The sequence below is a fragment of the Ochotona princeps genome, chromosome 24 (assembly GCF_030435755.1).
Source record: "Ochotona princeps isolate mOchPri1 chromosome 24, mOchPri1.hap1, whole genome shotgun sequence".
In the NCBI taxonomy this organism is placed as follows: domain Eukaryota; kingdom Metazoa; phylum Chordata; class Mammalia; order Lagomorpha; family Ochotonidae; genus Ochotona; species Ochotona princeps.
This window is the reverse complement of record NC_080855.1, coordinates 3638294-3663312: the sequence shown is the minus strand read 5'-3', so window position 1 is coordinate 3663312 and position 25019 is coordinate 3638294. Positions and strand designations below refer to the sequence as shown.

At 55.7% G+C, this 25019-nt stretch overlaps 1 protein-coding gene across 3 annotated transcripts in view; it reads right to left on the bottom strand.

Moving 5' to 3' along the window:
- Positions 1-24195, bottom strand: part of DAGLB (diacylglycerol lipase beta) — a 29854-nt gene extending 5659 nt beyond the window's left edge. The window contains exons 1-9 of one of the 3 annotated variants that reach the window (XM_004599289.2): positions 24002-24195; positions 22679-22830; positions 16216-16387; positions 15131-15389; positions 7260-7382; positions 5677-5804; positions 4034-4160; positions 785-868; positions 102-179 (exon numbers count right to left, since the gene is read on the bottom strand). In XM_004599289.2, coding sequence (XP_004599346.2) covers positions 102-179; positions 785-868; positions 4034-4160; positions 5677-5804; positions 7260-7382; positions 15131-15389; positions 16216-16387; positions 22679-22830; positions 24002-24096 — 1218 coding nt within the window. In that variant the 5' untranslated portion in view covers positions 24097-24195. The remainder of the gene's footprint in view (positions 1-101; positions 180-784; positions 869-4033; positions 4161-5676; positions 5805-7259; positions 7383-15130; positions 15390-16215; positions 16388-22678; positions 22831-24001) is intronic. The other 2 variants (XM_058680295.1, XM_058680296.1) reach the window with 2 other exon arrangements.
- Positions 24196-25019: the final 824 nt, after the last annotated feature.

Genomic DNA, 25019 nt, shown 5'->3' with positions numbered 1-25019 from the left:
AGGTACACACACAACCTCTGCCTGCTGCGGCCATCCACCAGCAGGGGCACGTCGTTCGGCACTGGGGGCAGCACTGGCCGGAGGGACACCCAGGGCTGTACCTTGTGGGCCAGACGGTCATGCACCCCACACTCGCAGTCCAGGGTCTCGCTCTCTGCGGACAGGTCAGTCAGGATGTCCTACACAACAGCAGAGACAGCGCAGCCATCAGCTAGGGGCGCTGTGGGGTGGGCGGCTGAGTGTCACGTGCACTCCTGAGGGACAGCAGGGGGCGCTGCACTCACAGACAGCTCCAGGGTGGCCCCGATCCACACGGAGAGACCCTGGCCTGGCCTGGGTGGAGAGTGGGCTTGGGAAGGCTCCTGAAACACCCACACAGCGACGAAGGGCACACAGGAGCACAGGCGTGATCCAGCCCTGGACTTGCATCCTGCCTGCCTGTCCTCCACGGCCCAGGCTGTTATCCAGAAGTGCTGTCTCTGACAGGTGCCCGCCCCTGCCCTCCCTGTAGTGTGGCCAGCTGCGGGTCCCAGGCTCACCTGGAGAGATGTGGTCTCCCTTCCCCGGGGTCCCCGCCCCTGCCCTCCCCGCAGTGTGGCCAGCTGCGGGCCCCAGGCTCACCTGGAGAGATGTGGTCTCCCTTCCCCGGGGTCCCCGCCCCTGCCCTCCCCGCAGTGTGGCCAGCTGCGGGCCCCAGGCTCACCTGGAGAGATGTGGTCTCCCTTCCCCAGGGTCTCCACCCCTGCCCTCCCCGCAGTGTGGCGGGTGTGGGCCCCAGGCTCACCTGGAGAGACATGGTCCCCCTCACTGCAACCACGACAGCCTCCTTCCTGTGGTCCAGGGCCACCAGAAACGGTAGCTCGTACACCTGCAGGGGGAGTGGGAGTGGCGTGAGGGATGCAAACATGAACCCTGACACAGCCTTACAACGCAGCAATGCCCGCAATGACCAGCAGCTGACCGCCACAGCCCCGGGAGGAAGGGCACCAAGTTGCCCCTGCCCTTCTGCCCCCTCCTCCCCAGACCCTTTGCAAACGGCAGGCTTTCATGACACAAGCTTCTCCCACTCCCCTGCAGTCAGGCCTGCCCCACCCCTCGTGGATACATCTCCCCTCAGCTGCCACACTCTGTCCCAGCCTCCCCAAGAGCCCATGGTTAAGTACTGTGCTGGGCAGCCAGACGCCACCCTTGGGGCCGGCACGTGGGTGCCGACCATTCAGGTGACCCCCACCTGAACTCATGGGGCAGGGCTCAGCCAGCTTTATTAAAATTAAACCCAAAACTGTGTACACCAGGATTTCAACGAGATTTAAAAAGAGTCATTTTGGTGCAAATAGAACTTTGAAATCCATGCGGGTTTGTTTTGTTTTGTTTTCAGTAAGCACATTCCAGAAACTCTGTGAGGTTCCCTATACAAATCTGGGCAGAGGGCAAAAGGCTTTGGGCCCTTCTGTTCATAAGTGACCGTAGTTAAAGCCACAATCCCAAACTCAGCCTTTCAGAACCACATCCTGAAAGAGCCCCGCGAAAGGGGCCAATGCCATGGCAGAGCGGAGAAGTCCGCCACCTGCAGCACCAGCATCCCCACGGGGTGCCAGTTCAAGTCCTGGCTGCTCCACTTCCAATCCGCTCCCTGCTAACGTGCCTGGGAAAGCTGCAGAGGCTGGCCCTGAACCCCCAGGAGACCCCACAAGCAGCTCGGCTTGCCCTGGCCCAGCTCTCGCCATTACAGCCATCTAAGGGGTGAACCAGCAGGTGAAAGATCTGCCTCTGTAATTTGACTTACACATTTTAGAAATGCATTTTTTAAAACCCAGAGCCCTGAAAGGGCTGGGCTGAGGCAGACACGGCTGGAGCTCTGCCTGCCCCTCCCCACTGCGTGAGCTCCAGCCGGCGCTCTAAGCACCCCTGGGACATTTCCCCATCTCAGGGGGCACACGGCATCACCGAGCAGCTGGGGCTGGAGAGCAGGCCTTGTTCAAGGCGGGCAGTGGGTGGCCACAGCTACTGTCAAGGTGCCACCTTCTGTGGCCAGTTTGGCACGCAGAGCAGGCAGGGCCTGAACTGCTCCTGTACGCCCCCGGCTTTGGCAGGACAAGGGCCTTCACACCGCTCTTCCAAAAGCCCCAGACCTGTGACACCGCCGTCTCTTACAGCCGTACTAGGGCAGGTGTTCGATGCGGTGATGAAGATGCTGTCTGGGACATGCCCAGTGTCACGGGGGAAGGGAAGGCCGGCACCAGTGTTTCCTTTGAGAGTGACTATGTTTGGAAGGCACAGCGACAGTCAGGGTTGGGCTGGGCTGCGGCCAGGAGCCCGAACTCCAGCCGGATGTCCAGGGTTGGTGGCAGGGGCCCACACACCTCAGCCCTACCGGCTGCCTCCCAGATGCATCAGCAGGGAGCTGGACCAACTCTGACAGGTGCAGGGCGTCACAGTATCCTCCCAAAGGACTTTTTTTTTTAACTATTACTATTATTTGTTTAAGAGTGACACAAGGGCCTGGCACGGTAGCCTAGCGGCTAAAGTCCTCGCCTTGTACGCACCAGGATCCCATACGGGCACTGGTTCTAATCCTGGCTGCCCAGCTTCCCATCCAGCTCCCTGCTTGTGGCCTGGGAAAGCAGTTGAGGAAGGCCCAAAGCCTTGGGACCTTATACCCATGTGGGAGACCTGGAAAGAAGTTCCTGGCTCCTGGCTCTGGATCGGTGCAGTACTGGCCATTGCGGCCACTTGGGGAGTGAATCATCAGATAGAAGATCTTCCTCTCTGTCTCTGCTCCTCTCTGTAATCTGCCTTTCCAATAAAAATGAAATAAATCTTCAAAAAAAAATAATAAAGCATTCAAAAGAGAGAGAGAGCCAGGCAAACTGCCTCCTAAGGTGTGGGCCAGGGGAGGCTGGAGCATGCAGTCGACCGGCACCTTCCCTGCCGGGCCACACGCCTTTCCCAGCCAGCAGCTTCAGGAGTCTCTGGGTGCGTCTCAAGGCGGGCACCTGGGAGCCTTCCTCAGCAGACCCCCTGAGGGGCGGGAGGCCTGGGAGCCCATGGGCTGGGGGACAGGCTGCCGCCACAGCCTGCCAGTGCTATTCTCAGTCCTGGCTTTTATGTTTTATTTAAAAGGCAGAGTTACAGATAAAGGGAGGGAAGGGTGTGTGTGTTGGGGGGTAGATTTTCCCATCCGCTGGCTCACTCACCAGATGGCCGCAAGAGCCAAGAAGAAGCCAGGAGTTTCACCCCGGCCTCCCATGTAGCAGTTTGGGCCCAAGCACCTGGGCCAGTTTCCACTGTTTTCCCAGGTACATTAGAAGGGAGCTGGACTGGAAGTAGAGCAGCCAGCATAAGAACCAGTGTTCACATGGGATCTCGGCACATGCAAGGGGAGGACTTTAGCCTCTAGGCTACCGTGCCGGGTCTCTAAATAAATCTTAAAAAAAAAAAAAAAAGAAGTGGAACAGCCTGGACACAAACCAGCACCATGTGGGATGCTCTTCACAGGCTGTGGCACCAGCCACACTCAGGGAATTTTAAAGCTTCCCTAAATGCTGTTGGGCAGAGTGTGAGAACCGTCAACCACTAATGCCCCACATCCAAGGCTGCCCTCTTGGAGGGCAAAATCCCTGGGGGAGCTCGTGAGCAACATCACCCCAGAGGCTGAGCGGGGCTGGCTCCCACAGCGGCCTTGGGCACACCCCGCTCCCGGCTGTGCGGGGCTGGCTCCCACAGCGGGCCCAGGTCCACCCGCCTTCCCCATGACTGAGACCTCCACAAGACACTGCTGTGCATGCGGCCCGAGACCTACAACAAGGCTGATCGACCCCAGAATCTCGTGGGATTAACAACAAGGGCACATGTGGGGTCTCCAATGGCGGCTGCGGGACAAGTGGGAGCTGTGCCTCTGCGGAACTCGTGGGCTCCAGGGCCCTGCGACTTCCTAGAGCGTTGCAGCAGCTCCGTCAGTCACACGAGCAGCAGTGCCTAACTCCTAACTCCTTCAGAGTCTCCGAGCACAGCAGCACCGGGCCAGGCCTACCTTGTCATGGAAGCTGATATGGATGAAGTCCCTGTACTGCAGCCCTGTCGTGTGCAGGATGGAGCCAAAGTGACAGTGGAGCTGATCACCCCCGACCAGGTCATACTCGGTTGTTCTGCTTCTGCAACTGGAAAAAGGGGGAACAGGCCCATCAGCGCCCCAGCCTGAGCCACCTGCTGACCAATCTGCACTGTCACTTTTCCCAACTGTGAGGATGAGGGTGCAGCATTCTCAGGTCGTGGCCTGGCTGGCTCGGAGACGGAAGACCTCTCTGCGCGCCTCGTCCTGGAGTGTTGCCTTCCGCCACGGCTCAGATGCCTTCCACATTCACACAATCAGACATCAGCGAGGGGGAGGGACCCTGAAAGGCAATGCTGCCTGACACAGGTGAAACAGCCATGACCAGAGGGCAAATCGGAGTCCCCCGGAGGTTAGCGCTCCCAGCCGAAAGCCAAGAACCACAGACAGGCCAGCCACCCTGGTCAGCCCGCCTGCCCTGTCCCAAGGGCCACTGATGCTGCTGGGGCCCAGGGATCTCCCTGGGGAAGACAGCGGACACAGGGAGGCACGGGAGAAGGCAAGGAAAATCCACGATACACTTCCAAAAATAAAATACAAACACTGCAGCAAATCACATCAAAGTTGCAGGTTTTGCCCCAAATCTGCCCACTGAGTGGGCGCTGAGGCAGCGGTGGCCTGGGAGTAATTGGCACAAACAGCACTTAGAGCTCAGGCTCCAAACTTCACTCCCCGCCCCCCGCAACCTCCAGAGAGAAGTGGGACCCAGATAGGGCTGCAGCCGCTTACACAGGAAAATCACACAGGCTCCAAAAAGGGGACCCGGCAGACCCCCAGGCAGCCTGAGGGGCACCGGTGGTCTAATAAACATCACCCTTCTTGGCAAATGAACAGTGAGGAATTACTACAACTCAATCAGTAGAACAGGAAAGGTAATTCATGGTGAAATCAGAAAAATTACACATTTGTGACCGTCCCAGGAATGAATGGTTTAACAGGAGTTACTGGGTAAGCATCAGAGGAAGTGGGCCCACGGTCTCAGAGCGCTTCCCCAACAACCAGCTCTCACACCCCAGGAGGGCAGAGCAGCCACCAGTGTGAGACCCGGCCAGGAGCCGCTGGCCATCGCCGACAGGGTGTCAGCAGGAAAGGCAGACCCAGAGCCACTGCACACTGTCCACACTGCCTTGCTGAAAACGCCAGTGTCCTGAAAGGCAAAGAATGGCTGTGGGCCTGTCTGAAACTTGAAAGAGACGGCGAGCCACGACGGCCCAATGCTACAGAGAATGCAGGACCAGGAGGAGAGCTGCTAATAAAGTGGGGGGAATGCAAACCTAAGCTGCAGCCTCGCCAATTTTGTCATCTTCACGTGGTTATGCAGAAGAGCGTCCTCGGCAACTCAGGCCGAAGAAATGACAGGCACAGGGCACAGGGCACGGGGCCTACCGCAAAACTCCCAAGGGCTCAGGCTGGACAAGTGGGCACAGACGAACAGGCCGCAGCACCCCACAAACCAGCCCGACCGGAGACTCCTGATGAACCAAATGCGAGTTCTTCACACTCTTATAAACAGGAGATAGCTGAAAGCATTTCTGAATCTCCCCCTGGGGGCAATGCCAACCTACCAGTCACCTCCGACCTTGCAGAGGCCTGTGAAGGGGTTTCTGTACACGTAGAGGGGCCAGCCGTAGGCGGCAGCTGCAAACTGCATATAATGATGGCAGTTCTCCAACTCGGCGTCCAGGTCAGCGTCCTGCGAGAGAGAGAGAGAGAGAGAGAGAGAGAGAGAGAGAGAGAGAGAGAGAGGCTTTTTGCTGAAGGGAATTCATGAGGCAGAGGATCAACATACTGGGAGCTGAACCCTGAACACAAACACTGACCCCCACCCTTCCCTCACTGAAGAGAGCTCTCGGGGAACACCCACATGGGAAACCAACCCTAAAAGGCACTCAGAGGTGGACGGCTCATTGTACAGGAATGCAGCAGACACAGCTGCAGTGGGCAGCAAAGCAGCCTGGCAGCTTCTCAGCACCCCGCCTGCAGGCATGGACCAGCAGCCCCCACGCTGCAGTCACCCTGAGCCATCTGTCACAAGCTGGGTACTCCAGCAAGGGCCACATACATGTGACACATGCAGCCCACTTGTGATACATACAGTCTACATATGACGCACACAGTCCATATACATGACACCGTCGACGATGACAGACCACATATGACACATGCAGTCTGTATGTGGCAGTCTGTGTGACAGAGTCCATGTACGTAGTTCATGTGTGACAGTCCACATGTGACATAGTCCACATGTGACACAGTCCATGTGTGAGTCCATGTATGACAGTTCATGTGTGACAGTCCACGTGTGACAGTCCACGTATGACAGTCCATGTGTGAGTCCATGTACAACAGTTCATGTGTGATAGTCCACGTATGACACAGTCCATGTGTGAGTCCATGTACGACAGTTCACATGTGACAGTCCATGTGTGACAGTCCATGTGTGACAGTCCACGTGTGACAGTCCATGTGTGACAGTCCACGTGTGACAGTCCACGTGTGACATAGTCCATGTGTGACAGTTCATGTGTGAGAGTCCACGTGTGTCAGTCTACGTGTGATACTTACAGTGTACGTGTAACATGGTCCCCGTGTCATACATGGCCTACGTGTCATTTTCTCTAACAACCTGTGGCAGGCAAACCATAGCCAATTACAACTGCTCTGTTTCTGCTCTCCAGCCCCAAGGGAGAAAGCAAACACTTCAGAGTGCAGACTCCAACAGTGCACTTCCTACAACAGAAAACTTTAAAAACAGGATGGACGGGGCGTGGTAGCCTACAGGCTAAATCTTCGCCTTGCATGCACAGGGATCCCATATGGGCACTGGTTCGTAAACTAGCTGCTTCGCTTCCCATCCAGCTCCCTGCTGGTGGCCTGGGGAAGCAGTAGAGGATGGCCCAGAGCTGTGGGACCCTGCACCTGCACGAGAGACTCGGAAGAAGCCATGGGCTCCTGGCTTCAGATTGGCTTATCTCCGGCCGTTGCAGCCACTTGGGGAGTGAACCAGTGGACAGATCTTTGTCTCCATCTCTCTTCCTCTCTTTTGACAGGTGAGAGGTCAGATTCCACTGCCACTGCTACCTGGCTCGCTGAGGACCGACATGGTGCAGGTGTCACATCATGCCATCCGGGGGCACTGCCAGCTCACCTGAGAGGGCTCCGGGGAGCGGCTGACCGCCTCATCAGGCTCCAGATCGCTGCGGATGTTGTCCTGCTGCTGGTGGAGAAGGGCCAGGCCCGCCGCGATGTCGCTGGGCACCAGGTCTGTGTCCTAGGTGGGAGCCCCAGCAGGCGCTCAGGAACCCGGCAGGAACCTCCGGAGCTCCTTTAGCCTCTGCTTACGGCAGTTCCCAGCCACACACAGACACAGCTACAGGTACACAGTGTGCCCGAGGCAATTCCCCTGCAGAACACCTTAACAACCTGCACTCAGGTAAGCATACACTTCACTGCAGGGCCAGTACTGTGGCACAACAGGTTAAGATGCTCCCTGTGATGCCGGCATCCCACCCTGGAGCACTGGTTCGAGTCCTGGCCATTCTGCTTCTGAGCAAGCTCCTCGTGCACATGGCTGGTGGGGGAGGGGATGCAGTGATGGCCCAGGCCACTTATGTGGCAGACCTGGGTGGAGCTTCTGGCTCCATCCTGTTCCCAGACCTGGCGACTGGAGCCATGTGAGGCATGAACCCCCGAAAACCTCTCTCTCCCTTTGTCCCACTCTTTCCAGTGAAACAAATCAGACAGCAACAACAGGGATGCATGAAGTCCCATCATGTGCAGGCATCCCCCCCGAGAAAGGGCCACACAGTGGACTCTGGCCTCTGAGCTACGAGCCAAATGAAGACATCCTCGCACAGGCTGAGTGGCTTGCACAGGGGTCGAGAGGCTGCGTCACGGCACAGTCCCCAGGGCCAAGTCCAGGCTCTGGCCCGATTCCAGTTCCTGCTAACACATACACTGGGATTTGGCAGAGACAGTCACATGCTTGGGTCCCTGCCGCCAATGTGCCAGCCAGATGGAGGTTCAGACTCCTGGCCTTGGCCAGTCAGTGTGGGCATTCTGGGAATGTCAGCCTCCCTCTGCAGGACACATGCCCCTCCAAGCCCCTGCGAAATATCCACCGTCTCAGAAGCTCACCAGTGCCTCTGCACCTCCCGCGACCAACCCCTGCCCTTCTCAGGGAAATGGCCTTGTTGTCCTCTCAGAAGATTATTTTAGCCCCCTGTTCCCTACTCCCACCTATGCCGGGCGAAAAGTTGCTCTTCCACACTCTCTCAACAGTAAATAAAAGAATACACCTAGCTTTGCAGCGTGCTGTGGGCTCCTGAATGCTCCGGGATCCCTGACCTCTCTGCCTCTTCGCTGAGGTGTGTCTTCTGTCTTCTAATTATTACTATTCCTAACAGGGAGCTCTTTCTCTGTGTTTATGTTCTTCTCTATCTTTCAAGTAAAAATAATTACTTAGGACATTCACTGTGAAAAACCACATTTCCGGGCCCAGCGCTGTGGCCTAGCAGCTAAAGTTCTCAACTTGAACGCGCTGGGATCCCATATGGGCACCGGTTCTAATCCCAGCAGCCCTGCTTCACTTCCCATCCAGCTCCCTTCTTGTGGCCTGGGAAAGCAGTCGAGGACGGCCCAAAGCCTTGGGACCCTGCACCCACGTGGGAGACCCGGAAGAGGTTCCTGGCTCCTGGCTTTGGATTGGTGCAGCATCGGCCATTGCGCTCACTTAGAGAGTAAATCATTGGATGCAAGATTTTCCTGTCTCTCCTCTTCTCTGTATATCTGATTTTGTAATAAAACTAAATAAATCTTTAAAAAAAAAAAAAAAAAGAAAAGAAAAACCACATTTCCCTGTTCCGTCTGGGTTGTAATCACACTCCTTTGAAATGACTCTGAGGATACACACCTCTAACCTCTCTCTGGTCCCGGGGGGCCACAAGGCCAGTCCTGCACGGGCTGTCAGGCACCTGGTAATCTGAGAAAGATGGACGTGGCAGGTGCACAGCATGGCAACCATTCCTCCCTGGCTTGATCGCAAGCCAGTTTATTGGAGACATTCTAGAAAGAGCCAAAACCACGCCCTGCACACTGAAAAGAAACCAATAGTCCCAAATTGCTCAAGAAATCCCTAGAGAATGTGGACAGCGTCCACGCTTCCACTCGGCGCTCATCTAGTCAAACCTCCCTTGGCAAGCAGAATCCTCACTCGCTGCTCTCCATCTCCACCTACGTCACCATCTCCACCTACCACGTCACCATCTCCACCTACATCACCATCTCCACCTACCGCGTCACCATCTCCACCTACGTCACCATCTCCACCTACCGCGTCACCATCTCCACCTACCGCGTCACCATCTCCACTTACCGCGTCACCATCTCCACTTACCGCGTCACCATCTCCACCTACGTCACCATCTCCACCTACCACGTCACCATCTCCACCTACATCACCATCTCCACCTATGTCACCATCTCCACCTACCGCGTCACCATCTCCACTTACCGCGTCACCATCTCCACCTACGTCACCATCTCCACCTACCACGTCACCATCTCCACCTACATCACCATCTCCACCTACCGCGTCACCATCTCCACCTACGTCACCATCTCCACCTACCGCGTCACCATCTCCACCTACCACGTCACCATCTCCACCTACCACGTCACCATCTCCACCTATTACATCACCATCTCCACCTATTGCGTCACCATCTCCACCTACCGCGGGTGCATGGCACTGCCTATACTTGGTTTACACTGAGCGACAGCCGGAGAGAGAGGATACACAAAAAGATAACTGGCAGATTATTCCCCAAGCATACAGGCTCCATTATTTCATTTCTTAAAAACTAATTCAAGGAGTGAACACTGAGATACAGCAAGCTAAGCCACTGCTGAGGACACCCACACCCATTTCAGAGTGCTCGTGTGCGGGTTAGCATTGTGGCAGAGCAGCTAAAGCTACTGCCAGTAACTGCGGCATTCCACAAGGGTACCGGCCAGTTCAAGGCCCACAGGCACCTGTTACTTCTGATGCAGCTCCCTGCTAATGGCCTGAGAAAAGCAGTGAAAGATGGCTCAAGCGCTTAGGCCCCTGCCACACACGTGGGGGACCCGGATGAAGCACTCAGTTTCAGCCTGGCTCAGCCCTGGCCACTACGGCCATCGGGGGAGCGGACCACAAGGTGGAGGGTATCTTTCTCTGGCTCTCCCTCTAAGTAACTCTTTCAAGTAAATAAATGAAGATGCATAAAATATATTTATATGTACATGTTTAAAACAACAGCAGCAAGATTCCAGACTACAGCCACGCGTGCATGTGGTGAGCTGTCCCTGGGCTTGCCTGGGCTCTGGGGGATGCTCCCTTTGGGGTGAGGACGCCGAGGGGGGTCTCTGGGGCCCAGGTGGGCACGGGGCTCACCAGCCACCATCACCGGACGGGGGATGGGATTGAAGAGGGGCGCGACCTTGGGCCTGGGGGTTTAAACTTCCTGCAGCCTCCCCGCTGCAGGTGGATCCCAGACCAGGGCATCTTTATGCTCAGATCTCAGACTACAGCCACCCCGTGCACGTGGTGAGCTGACCCCAGGCGGCCAGTTCGCCATTTGGCACCAGGCACCGCCTGCTGGCCGCCCAGCCGGGAGCTCTGGGGTTCTGGTTCTTTGAATCGCTGCTTAGGTAGCTCCAGGTTGAACTCACTGTGCTTCTGGGATATAAGTCAATCCTAAAGATTCCCAATGGCAGTAACTCTTCCTTTGAAGAACTTGTAATCACTGACCAATGCTGACCACCGAACACCAGTCCATGGAAAAGCTATGGCTCGGGGCTTGTCCAGCAGGATCACATCCTATTACCTGACATGATGATGGGTCAGGAAATGAGTCACATTAGACAGGGTCATGACATTAACTAGCACTCGAGAACCATATCCAGGGGTAGATTGTGTGGGGGATATGTGGGCCAAACCCTATGGAAATTCTAGCCCCTCTGCTTAGCTAAAGAGCTGGGGTGGTCATTGGTTCCAGTGCAACTCGGGACTGAAAACAGAACCAACCCAGCAATTGCAACCACCAGCTGATCAGGGTGATGGACTGTGCCGGGCCCTGTGCTTGCTAGAACACACAAGAAACTAATCTGGGAATACCTCAAAGTATCTTTGGAGATCTCCCCACTTGAACTGCTGGACTTAGAATTCTAACCAAGAAAAGACAGAAGACAGAATAGGACAATCATTCATCTCAGCTATATGTTGGCAGCGAAATATGGGACAAATGGAGACTTCATGATGGACCATATCAATCAGCGGACCACCTCATCGAGCGAAACTGGCAGTGACTCATAACTGGAGAACTATTAACTCCACTTGAGCACATATCTCAGAGCATGCCCCATATCCGGGACTTGGGGTGGGCGGGAAACCAGGTGGGGCTTCTCCCTCAATATCCCCCTTTACCTCAGATACATGATGGAAACAATATGGACATAATAGCATTGCCCACCTCCCTATTCCCCTGAACCTTTTTTTTTCTTTTTCTTGTTTTTCCTTCAACTATAGTTAACTATGTAAAGATTGTCAACAACAATGCAATAAAATGGATAAAATAAAAAAAAAAAAAAAAAAAAAGAGCTGGGGTGGTGATGGACTAAGCTAGGTGTGACCAAGGAGCCTGCCATCAACCACAGGTAAAGGAACCCGCAACAGTCTGGACTGGTCAAGGCAGCAGCACCTGAATGTGCATCCTGTATAGGGTGTGGGGTGGGCCGGGCTGCAACATTCACCAGCTCATATACGGCCAAATGGAAGGCCAGACTGCACCGGGCACTGGCCTAAAACCCATTGACATGTATGAGAACTGGGTCTGGGAGTGGATCAAGTGGAGGAACTTGGGAAACTCCCCTGGCGAGTCATAGCTCCCGCTGGTGAACATGTGATCCAGACCTGGGGGTCAGACAAGCTGGGCAAAGTAGCTCCAACAGCTGGCTAATGTGTGAATTGGTAATGGAACGGGGTGTACCGGGCAGGATTGAGCAAACCTTAGCCCACAAGCAAAACTAGAAACCAGGATGGAGCACAGGTCATGCTTAGCTAGGCTCTTGCACCTACTGGTCTGAGTGAGCCAGGGACTCTAAGCCACAGTGTCGAAGGCAGAGGTCGGGACAGGTGAGGGGCTGAGCCAAGCTGAGTCAGAGCAACCACTGGCATGCGTGTGATCTATGGCTGGGAACAGGCCCAGTTGGGAGGTAAGGGGACACCCTAGCTGGGTTGAGGTTCCCACCAATGGGTGCATGGGCTGGAATGGGGGCTGTGTTCTGATCAGGAAATGGTTGTAGTCTCCTTTGGCACAGTGTGGACTGGGACTGGACACACCAAGCCGGGCCAGACTCTAACACCGCCTGGTGTCTTGGAGGACCAGGGTAGATGTGGGACGGACTGGGCTAGATCTCAACCCCTACTGAGCCATGTGTGAGCTGTATGTGGGTATGGATGAGCCGTGCTGGGCTGAAAGATCCAACAGCAAGAACCAGTTTGGGTTGAAGGCCAGTCTGGAAAAGCTACTGTTCCTGCTAGGACAGGAGGTGAACTGAGTAGGGCTGGCTCATGGACCCCCTGGCATGCGCGAAATCTGACAGTGGGAGAGGTTCTGATGGAGGAGCCTGGGCAACTTCTTTGGCAGGATATTGTCCCGGCAGGTGAACGCAAGAAACATGATAGGAAACAGCCCAGAACAGGCCATGGTAAGTTTCCCACTGGCATACATTTGGCATGGGTTGGGGGCAGACCAGGCTGAATCAGTTCACGTCATCCACTGGCAAATCCAAGCACCAGAACAGAGTGTGGGTCAAGCCAGGTTCGGTCGCAACAAAAATTAGTGCACAATACGGAATGCCAAGGTGAGGTTGCCTATACCAGATATGACCGCAGCGCCCAACCAACACGTGAGAACCAGGAAGGGTTGGGGCGGAGCCAGCAGGGGGAATATTGGGTGACTCCCTTGCCGGACAGCTACTCCCACTGGAGAGTGTGAGTTGGGATGGGGGCAGACCAGACTAAGCAGGGCTACAACACCTGTGGGCCTCATGTGGACTAGATCAGGGAAAAGCCAGGCTGGGCTGATTATTCCTACTGGTGCAAACAAAATTAGAGAGGGTGAGGGTTGTTGAGGCTTAGCCGCAGCATCAGCTGGCAGAAGCTGGCACTGGTGGCTAATTCTGTCAAGTCAAATCACAGAACCACCTGGAGAGTGCATAATAGGGGAGTGGGAGAGGCCTGGGAGGGAAATAGTGGGCTACTCCCTCTTGGGTCACCACTCCCACGGGAGGGCATGAAAACCAGGGCAGGAGCTGGGGTGGCTAGACAAGAGACGTCCAACAGCATCGGTGAGGGCTGCACAGTGGGGCTGGTTAGATGGAACTAAGCTTCAATACCCATTGACATGCATGAGAGCTGAATGGGATGTGGGACAGACTGGACTAGTCTGTTACACATACTGGCAAACCAGGGTAGGGGTCGGGTCTGGTGGGGGTTATTGTGGGTCGCTCTGACTGGGCTGCAGCTCCCACTGGTTTATGTGAGGGCCGAGTGTGTGCTGGGCAGAACCAGGCTGGTCTGCAACACCCATTGGTTCCAGTGGAAGACAGGGATGGAAACAGAACCAACCCAGCAATTGCAACCACCAGCTGATCGGGGCGATGGACTGTGCCAGGCCCTGTACTTGCCAGTACACACAAGAATTTGGACTGGGACCATCTCAGACAAGGTTTCTTTGGGATCTCCCCAGTCAAACTGCAGGATTCAGAACCCTAGCCAAGAAAAGACAGAAGACAGAACAAGTCAATCAACCACCTCAGCTATATGTTAGCAGCGAAATACTGGGCAAATGGAGACGCTATGATGGACTGTGTCAATCAGTGGATTCTTCAACGACCTCATCGTGCTGGGAGTGGCGAGATGGCAGCGATTCATAACTGGTGAACTATCAAAACCACTGGAGCAAGTATCTCAGAGCATGCCCCACATCCGGGACCTGGGGTGGGTGGGAGACTGGGTGGGGCTTCTCCCTCAGTATCCCCCTTTACCTCAGATACATGAAGGAAAGATTTGGAAATAACAGTCTTACCCACTTTCCTATAGCCCTTGAACCTTTTTGCCCTAATTAACTATGTAAAGATTGTCAAAAATATGATAGAAAAAATAAAACAACAAAGCAAAACACACAGCACTACGGCTTGAGTCCCAGATCCTCAGCTCCATGGGAGGCAGCAGGTGGCAGTTCACGTCCACGGATCCCTGCCAGCCCTTCGGGAGAGCCAGCTGCAGTGCCAGGCTCCTGGCTTAAGCATCACCCTGTCCTGGCTACTGTAGGCAACTAGGGAGTAAATGAAAGAAGGGAAGAGCAATCTTTCTCTTTCTCTCTCCCTCTCTCTCTCTCTCACTGTCTTCCAAAGAAAAGTCAAATAAACAAACTTAAAAAAAGCAAACAAAAAACACACAAACAAAAAACGGGCGAGGAAATTCCAGGGTAAGTGTCTCAGCACAATAGTTACGACTCCCCGGGATGCCCACAGCTCGCTCACGGGGCCTGGGACCAACTGGCACATCTGCTTCCAATCCAGCTTCCTACCCACGCTCCTCCTGGGAGGCAGCCGATTAGGGCCAAGTCCTCGCTTCCTGCGGCCTCTGTGGCAAACCGGGACGGAGTTCCATGTGGGCATTTGAGGACTGAAGATCTGCCTCTGCCTGCCACTCTGCTTTCCAAGAAATGAGAATAAACACACATTACCAAAAAAAATTCATTCAAAACCTGTACTGAACAGGTGTCCACGTGAGGCCATCCCAGAGAGAGGGCAAAGGAAGGAGGGCCGCCCCAGCGCTCACTGCTCCCCAGGGAGCACGCGTCCCAGGCCCCAGGCTCTCCAAGGCGACTTGTGTTGGGGCGGGGACGGGGCTTGGGAGAAGCAGCAGTGACAGAAACGGGGAAAGAGACCGCAGCAGACCCCAGAGCTTACTGAGAAGTAGGTTGAGAAAAGCTCAGCCGTACTGGTAAAAGCACCTCGAGTGTGGTCGTCCGCCCCAACGCAGCAGCACAGCAGGCGGACCCTGGTTTCCCACACGCTGGTGGCTGCCGTCTTGAGGCCGCTGAGCAGCTGGCTGGACTCGCGGGTATCCAGGTGAGCGGGCCCGGCCGAGGAGTAGGGGGCCGACTTCCCCCCGAGTGGGTCAAAGACAATAATAACGGTGAGCACAGTGGCTGCGATGATGATCCAACTGCAAATCAGGGGAAGGAAGGGGCAGGTGACGGGAGAGCCCACGGCGCCTCCTTCACGCCGGTTTGTGCATCTACCACAGGTGTGCCAAAGGCGAGCTGAGACTAGCAACCAATCTCTTCTAGCAAGTTCCTCACAAACCCAGAGCTAACCTAGGCCCCACAAAAGTCAGAGCCCTAAAAACTGAAGGCCACGAAGGAAACGGGGAAGCTGCCGGGTGGGCAGGCTGCAGCTGGTACTTGTTCTCCACAGTGCTCAGGGTCCTCCATGTCCAAACCAAAACAATGTCCTGCTTGCTCTCCAGAAGCCACTGTGCATCTGTCACTGCTGCGGCTCTGAGGGACGCTGCTGCCCCCTGCTGGGCGGCTGTGGAGGTGTGACCCTCTCCTTCCCGGGGACCACCCCCAGGGAGACCACCCCTGGGAAGGTCACCTTCCCCCCCCCTCCAACCCTGAAACCCTTTCTAGCCAGAGCATCACTCCTCGCCCAAGTCCTGCGGTGTCCTCCTCCTCCTCCTCCCCCTCCTCATCTTCCTTTTTATTTCCCTCCTCATCCTCCTCATTCTCCTCTTCCTCCCCCTCCTCCTCTTTATTCCCCCCTCTTCCTGCTTCACCCTCCTCCTCTGAGTTTCTGCCGTGGCTTCCTTTCTTAGAAGAGAAGACAGGGGAGGTGAACAGGTGGGGACCGTGAGGAAGACAGTGACGACACACGGTGGTGGATGCCACCTTGAATCTACTGCGGGCAGCCCGTGCACCCGGGGCTGTCAGGTCCCCGGGGCTCGCTCACTCCTGCCTCCAGCGCCAGCCGTAACATGCAGATACCCTCACCTGACGACGACAGTGGCAATGATGCCGTTCACCACTGTCCTGTCGCAGTGCCCGCCGTCTGCCACCCAGGCGGCGCCCAAGGAAGCCCAGACCATTTCTGGCAGAAAGAGCGCGAGGCGGATGTACAGCAGTTTCGGCATTGACTTCCGCGGTCCAGGGTTGCAAATGGTTCCTGAAACAGAAGACATCCAGCTCACTCCATCCCTCCCTCCCACGTGGACCTGGTACCTGGTCACCCTCTTGGCACTCCGGCCCGACTCATGGCTGTCTTGAGATCTGTCCGGGTTCAGGGGCCTGTGTGCCTGGCTTCTTGGTGTGAACCATAGGCTCTGATCTTTCCAGGGGAAATTTACAACATGCACTCACCTAGACAAACCTCACGCCACAGGAGTAACACAAAAACCCCACATCTGCTGAATGACCTGATAAAGAAATAGCTTCTGAATTCCCATAACCAGACTCCACTAGGATTCCCTGCGTGGAGTGCCACTCCCCCTGCCGGGCCTCAGTCTGGGACGGAGCTAGCTGTACCACGCAGGCGCAGAGGCTGCAGCTCTAGTGCCTCTCTTTTCAGTCCTTTGGGGGAACTTGTTTTGCCCAACAGTCACTGACTACAAAGAACCAAAGAAAACTGTCTGTGGGCACACGGGGCGGGCGTGTGGCTGTGGCAGCTGGGGTGGGGTCATCTGGGAGGGCAGCAGCTATCTCAAAGGGCAACGGTCACGCCCTCAGAAGTGCTGCCCTTCCTCAGGCAAGGCCACTCGCTCGTCAGTGGCGGCAGCAGGAAGGCCTGTGTCACTGAATTGCCAGTCAACGCCTCCAGCCACCGCAGCAAGCTCCTGGGCTGGAGACGGGCTGAGAGCACCTAGGATACCAACGGCCGAAACACGGGGGATGCAAGATGTCCTGCGGTCAAGCAAGACTTCCGTGAAGGGGAGAGTGCCATGTGCCACACTGACCTAAAACTGGGGCCGTCTGCCCTAGTGGCTGAGCTGCCTGCATCCCCTGCGGAACCCCTGCCGCCAAAGCCTGACTCCCGCCTCCTGCTCACGAAGCATCCTGGGAAAGCCGCAGAGCATGGCCCACGTGCCGGGAGGCCTGGAAGAAGCTCCTGGCTCCAGACTTCAGACCAGTCAAGCTCCGGCCGTCCTCTCTACCTCTCCCTCTCTCTGTAACTCTGCTTTTCCAATAAAAATAAAATTTCAACAAACAAACAAAAGCTACCATTTCTAACTTGTCACAAGCCGCTCTGCTTCTGTGCGGGTGACACTGGCACAGGGTGGAGGCCAGGCAGTACAAGTTCAGAGCAGGTTTGGGGAGCCACGCCCACCCCGATTCTCTGGTCCCTCGTCTTTGAAAGCAAACCAGTGACCCGGGCTTCCTCCCACGCTGCACAGCATGCACCTCCGCACCTTTCCACTGTTAACAGGTGCATAGCACACCATACGGCTGGACCACAGCTCACCTGACCAGTGACCTGCTGACACAAACACCCCTACACAAAACGTATGCAAGCATTATTAATATTGACTCCCCCAAAAAACCACCACCCACTCACAGTCACACCAGCAAAACAAGCTGACTGCTCCTCGCCAGCTCAATGAGCCATGGAAAGGAAGGCTTTCTAGGACGGAGGCTGAGCAACCTCTGCCTTTAAAGCCTGTGTGTGGTGCTTCCAGGGCTCTGTTCCTTAGCCCGGGCTTCTACTCACTTCCCCAGTTAGTGTAGTTCACACACACTAAAGCAGACTGCCCCTGGGTCTGCTGTGTGTTACAGACTTTACCATTTGCCTTTAAAAAAAAATGGTCATTTCATTCATTTTTACTTTTTTTTAAAAGGAAGAGCAAGAGAGAGAGAGAAAATACATCTTCTATCCACTGCTTCACTGCCCAAAAGGCTTCAACAGGAGGGTTTAGGAGCAAGTTGAAGCCTGGAATCTCGCGTGGATCCCCCACACGGGGGGCAGCCGTCACCTGCGCCTCGGGCGGGTCTACGGGGGGCAGGTGCAAGAGGGGGAGTGACAGTCCCAGGCACATCCACGTGGGTCGCAGGCAGCCCGCCGGTGGCTTCACTCACTGCCCCCAACACCTAGCCACATTTTCTTTTTTAACCGTTCTTCACAGAATTTTCACTGCATTTTTCACAAGGCATATCAATACTAATTATTTCTAACAAAATGACAACTAAGCTAACATATATTCATAACATGTTTTTAAGTCATCTGGCAAAGCTCTAGCCACAACTAACAGAAGATTAAACTCAAACAGCCTGAAAGACCAAGGAGGAGCTGCATGGACTGACCTGCAGGGGCAGCAGGGCCGTCCTGGGCTCTGGCTTTGCCCCCTAAGTCACCTGACCTCGCGCTGGACGGACTGACCTGCAGGGGCAGCAGGGCCGTCCTGGGCTCTGGCTTTGCCCCCTAAGTCACCTGACCTCGCGCTGGACGGACTGACCTGCAGGGGCAGCAGGGCCGTCCTGGGCTCTGGCTTTGCCCCCTAAGTCACCTGACCTCGCGCTGGATGGACTGACCTGCAGGGGCAGCAGGGCCGTCCTGGGCTCTGGCTTTGCCCCCTAAGTCACCCGACCTTGAGCTGGATGGACTGACCTGCAGGGGCAGCAGGGCCGTCCTGGGCTCTGGCTTTGCCCCCTAAGTCACCCGACCTTGAGCTGGATGGACTGACCTGCAGGGGCAGCAGGGCCGTCCTGGGCTCTGGCTTTGCCCCCCCAAGTCACCTGACCTCACACTGTGAGCAGAGCGGCAGCACCGCCCAGAAGGCCAGCACTAAGCAGCTTCTGGATCTGTCTTGGAAGAGTGAGGAAGACAGCCCCCCTCACACTGCAGGAACTCTCACCAGCCTCAACCAGTCACCAGACATGGGCATGACTCTTGGCACCAGAGGATGGGGCTGCCAATAAACAACGGTGGGTTCCACACGGAGGAGGCTGTGGCCTGGCCAACCCACCACCCCCTGTAAAAGCTGCGGATGATGCCCGAGTTCAGGCAGAGGGCCTGGGAGGGAGAACAAGAGCGCCCCTCACAGGAAGGAGAGCGTGCCCACCCAACACGCCTGAAGGAAGACAAATGCACATGGCTTCGAACTTGAATTCCTGTCCGTTTCAAAGACTGGTCTAACCAGAATGTGACATGTCCAGAAACACACACACACACACACACACACAAATAAATTAGATAATGCCACCTCTGAAATGACACCTTTCAGGGGTCCGAGCTCACCAAGAAGCTTCCCAGGACTAAGCAACAATATACTCAATGTTTCCTCACCCAGTGCCCAGCACCACTAACCACACAGACACAGAACTTCAACCTTCTGTGATCCACACAGACCCATGCTTTTCAGAGGGATGCTTCAATACACAGCCGGCTCTATTTTCTATGTTACTTTTCAGAGGGATGCTTCAATACACAGCCGGCTCTATTTTCTATGTTACTACAGTAAGTGGGACACGCCACACTTCTTGGCCCTACAAACCACGCTGTTTTTTTTTTTTTTTTTAAGATTTATTTATTTTCATTACAAAGTCAGATATACAGAGAGGAGAGACAGAGAGGAAGATCTTCCGTCCGATGATTCACTCCCCAAGTGAGCCTCAATGGCCAGTGCTGCGCCGATCCAAAGCTGGGAACCAGGAACCTCTTCCGGGTCTCCCACGCGGGTGCAGTGTCCCAAGGCTTTGGGCTGTCCTCAACTGCTTTCCCAGGCCACAGGCAGGGAGCTGGATGGGAAGTGGAACTGCCAGGATTAGAACCGGCGCCTATATGGGATCCCAGGGCATTCAAGGAGAGGACTTTAGCCACTAGGCCACGCCGCCGGGCCCATCCACGCTGTTTTAAGATGTGCACTCTCACCCCTTCCATGAGCTAAAAGGTTCTACGAGGGGCTGTGTTGTAGTGCAGTACTTTAAGTCGCCACCTGCTAACACCACCATCCCATGTGAGTGCAGCTCACATCCTGGCAGCTCACTTTCAAACCAGCGCCCTACAAACACACCTGGGAAGGCAGTGGAAGATGACTCAAGGGCCTGGGCTTCCGCAATGCACATGGGAGACCCAGATGAAGGTCCTGACTTCAGCATGGCCCAGCTCCAGCCGTTGCAGGCACACGGGGAATAAGCCAGCAGATGGAAGATCTCTCTCTGTCTCTCAACACTCCACGCCATCACCACAGACTGTGAGCCCGGATCCCGTCACATGTGCGGCCACGCCATCCCTTCAGGTCTATCACCGCCTTCCACAGCCTGAAGAGCGTACCTCCAATAGCTAATTAGCGGTGATGAAACATACCACAGCCCTGCCCCCAGCTGACAATTTTTTAATTACTGATGTGTTTTTTTCGTTAGTCAGCAGCATGCTCGGCTCATCCAACAAGCCAGGGTCATCAGGAAAACAGCCAAGGGTTCTACCTCTGCAGAAGCAATGGTCCACAGATAATCATCACACCAAGAAAGGCAGTTCTCGGGCCCAGCGGCGTGGTCTAGCGGCTAACGTCCTCGCCTTGAAAGCCCCGGGATCCCATATGGGCGCCGGTTCTAATCCCGGCAGCTCTACTTCCCATCCAGCTCCCTGCTTGTGGCCTGGGAAAGCAGTCGAGGACGGCCCAATGCTTTGGGACACTGCACCCGCGTGGGAGACCTGGAAGAGGTTCCAGGTTCCCGGCATCGGATCGGCGCGCACCGGCCCGTTGCGGCTCACTTGGGGAGTGAATCATCGGACGGAAGATCTTCCTCTCTGTCTTTCCTCCTCTGTGTATATCTGGCTGTAATAAAATGAATAAATCTTTAAAAAAAAAAAAAAAAAGAAAGGCAGTTCTCACTGAAGTGCGAGCTCACACCGTGGGGCAGCGGCCAACAGGCCACTACCAGGCTGCGGGATCCCAGCTCCTCCGCTAACAAGCCTGGGAAGGCAGCAGAGAACGGCCCAGGCACCGGGGCCCTTGTGGGAGACCAGGCCAGAGCGTCAGCTCCCGGCCTCCACCTGGCCCAGACCCGGCTCTTGTGGGCTCTGGAGAGTGAGCCAGCCCAGGAAAATCTCTGTCTTTCTCTCCCTCTGTCTCTCATTTATTCTGCCTTTTCACAGAAATCATAAAAAGGGGGGGAGTGCATCTTACAATCCATTCATGAAAAGATCAATAACCTAGCCCAAAACAGGCCCAACGATCTGAACACAGACACCTCACCAAGTGATCCACGGGGGCCTAACCGCACTGAAAGGCCGCCCCCCCGCCAGTCACCAGGTCATACAGCTCCACCCGCACGGGGGCTGCAAGTGAAGTCAAGTAACAGGCTTGGCAAGGACACCAGGAAACTGGAGCCCAGGCCTCTGCTAGAAGCTCCAGGCACCTCCTCAGAGGCTACACAGTGTCACCATGTGATCCAGCAGTCCTGTGCCCGGGGACACACTCAGACAAATAAAAAACCTGCTATCTCTAGAACAGTTTGCATGTAGGTGCACCTGGCATGACCTGCAATGGCCAAAAACAACCCCGATCCTCACCAATGCAGAACAGCACAGCCATTCGATGTGGTATTATTCAGCCACAAGAAGGAATGGAGTACTGAGGTGTACTACCACATGGAGGGGCCTAGCATACTGGACATGAAGTCAGAACAAACGGCCACAGAACAGGGGCAGGCGGGGGCCGAGGAGAGCATGGTGAGGACTGGGCAGCGGGCAACAGGAGTCAGGGCTGACAGGTACAGGCCATCTTTTGGAGACAATGACTGGATTACAATGTAGGCGACACGACTTAATCATGGCATCAGGCATTTGGCCTGGCCGTTACAGCAATGGTTACGATGCTTCCATCCGAGGCGTAGCTGCTCTAGCATGTGCTCAGCCTCTGCCGGCAGTGCCAGCATCCCATATGAGCGCTGCTGCAAGTCCCGGCTGCTCCATTTCTGATCCACCTCCCTGCCCATGGGCCTGGGAAAGCAGTGAAAGATGACCCTATACCTGGGACCCTGCATTCACGTGGGAGACCCAGAAGCAGCTCTGGGCTCCTGGCTTTGGGTCAGCCCAGCACTGGACATTGTGGCGATTTGGGGAAACGAACCAGCGGATGGAAGATCTGTCTCTCCTTCTCTGTCTACCTTTCAAACTAAACTAAATAAATAAGTAAGTAAGGTTACTTCCATGCCACGTTGGAGTGTGTCGGCTGAATACCGCCTCTGCTTTCCTGCCGAGACAGACCCTGAGGGGCAGCCAAGACGGCTCAAGCACTGGGTCTGGCCTCTCACTCGGAAGACCAGGATCGCGGGTCCGGCTCCCAGCATCAGTCCCAGCCGTGAGCCAGTGCGGGACCTGAAGGGTGTGACAGAAGCTCTCTGTCTCTAAATGTCACCAATGAACAAATATGGGTTAACTGTCTAAGAACAGAAATTATGTCTCAACAAAGCTGGTAAGATAAAGAAAGGCCAAGCGTCCCCATGTGGAACTGCTTCTGACCTTTCATGCTGACCCACACGATGGCGAGCACGGAGCCGATGACCAGCGCCAGGAGCACAAGCAGGACGACCAGGTAGGTGCTGAGCAGGCCGCCGCCAGCACAGTCCATCTTCCCTCGGTGCAGGAGGTACAGGGTGAGGATGCCGACCCACCTGTGGGCAGAGGGGCCGGTCAGCGCTGCAGCCCCACCAGATGCGGGCCACACCCCACGCACAGCCGCCTTAACCCAAACAAGGTCCACCACGGCAACTCCAAAGCCCAAAGTGCTTTTGCTTGGTGTTTCCAGCAAGGGTCCTGCTGCCCGCCCACCACAGCCGTAAGGAATCCACAGTGAGCTGCCCGGAAGAGCCTCATCACGGGGCGGCCCTCACACCCCACATCCCAGAACCTGGGTCCCCTCTCCAGCTGCCTCGGAGCAGGCAGGGAGGCCCGTGCCACTCACGTGGCAGAACAGATTGCTGCAGAGTTTAGGCAGTCCCTCAAGCTTAAACCAAACAGACACTGTTCCATAATGACTCAGACCCACAGAACTGGGCAACCAACAATGAAAAGTTTATGGGGGGGGACCCACAAACAGCAAAAGCCTTATTTAAAAAAAAAAAAACTTATTCCTCGTTTCCCAGGATACACATCTGACGTGAAGTTTTTGACAAACAACCCCTCCCTAATTCCCATGCACTGCTTTCAAATTTTTCTGCACTGAAATAAGCCTACTTGTTTCATTTCTTTTTATCTGCCACGCCCCCAACCCCCAAGCCCCATACGGTGGATTCTGAAGTAGTCTCCTGTGCCTGCTAAATGATTAACCAGACAACCTGACTTTCGTGGCTGAAGAAGAAACCACCAAGTGTCTCGAATACTGATAAATAATAAAATAATAAAACAACCCTTTAAAGTTCCACAGCTGTATTTTGCGATTGCACGAGGCAAAGCAACAAGGACCATTACCCGCCCCCCCAATCTCACTCCGGAGATCTCCGGGCCCAGGGCCAGCGCGCCTGGGGCAGCAACGCCCTGGCAGAGGACTGCAGGAACCTGACTCCATTAACTTCTCTGCAAAACCCAGACGCCAGGAAGAGCTCGCCCTGCCAGGCGCACAGCTCCAGGGACGCAGCTCACACTTCCTGTTTCTTTTTAACAGATAATTCTCCCTCCCCGATGCAGCCGTCCCAAGAACGGCTCCCAAGGGCATGAGCTCTATCTCTTGGCCGGGCACCTGCCAGGCCGCCCCCCTGCAAGGCTCGCAGGGCCCGGCCCCGGGGCGAGGACGCCCCTCGGCCAACCTCAAGTGGACAGGGCCCCGCCGTCCCAAGGCTCGCTTACCACAGCACTCGCACCACCAGCTCGAAGCAGCCTGGGAACACCAAGTCGTCGCTGGCGAAGGCCCAGCGCCGGCCGAACAGCACCATCCCGGGCATGGCTGGGGTCCGTCCGCCCGCCCGGCCAGGCGTCCACACCTCGGGCCGCTCGGATAGCTGCTGGCACCGCGACCTCGCGCAGGCGCAGGAGCAACCCGAGGCGCGCGCGGGGGCAGGCAGAGAGCGAGGCCGACGCACGCGCACTGAGCTCCCCCGCCGCCAGCCGCAGCGCTCTGCGCCTGCGCGCTCCCGCCCCCGACCCTCCCGGAGTCAGGTGTGTTCCTGCATACCTGTGAAGAAAGTTCCCGTAATACGTGCAGTTCGTAGATAAGGACTGCCGGGGGCCCTAATGGACCTGGAGGGTCTGCCCACGGCTGTTAGCGACGGGTCTCTGAGAACCTCCTGGCGGGGCGCCTTCACTCCTCCCTGGCCCTGCTCCGGGCCGCCCTTGTCTCCTACCGTCCCTCACTTGCTGCCACTTGTTACCTCCGAGTCAGCTGACGGGATGCTGGGGTTGCCAGGTCTGTGGGCGAATGTGTCTGCAGTCAGCGTGGATGGCAGTTGTGGAGACGGCGACCCCCACGCTGCAGTCTTGCCTGTTATTTAGGGGGCTTCCAAGTCTCGCTGCCCTTACACCCCACTCGGTACTAGCTTTCCGTTTGCCCAGGAACCTGCGCCCCAGGGGAGCCTTTTCGGCTGATCCTCCGGTGTGTTCTGCCTGCCTGTCACAACACCCGGAGTATTAACTGGGCTCCCGCAGTGTTTGCAAGGCCAGAGGATGAGGTCAGACTAACCTTTCCCAAGACATGCATGGCATTTCATTATGCAATTAATTCAGTAACTGAGTCAACTGTAGTGTGTTATCTGCCACAAAACTCCTTAAGAGTTATGTTTGAAAGGCAGATTTACAGAGAAGGAAAGATCTTCCATCTGCTGGTTCACTGCCCAAATGGACAATCTGAAGCTGGGACCCCAGGAGCTGC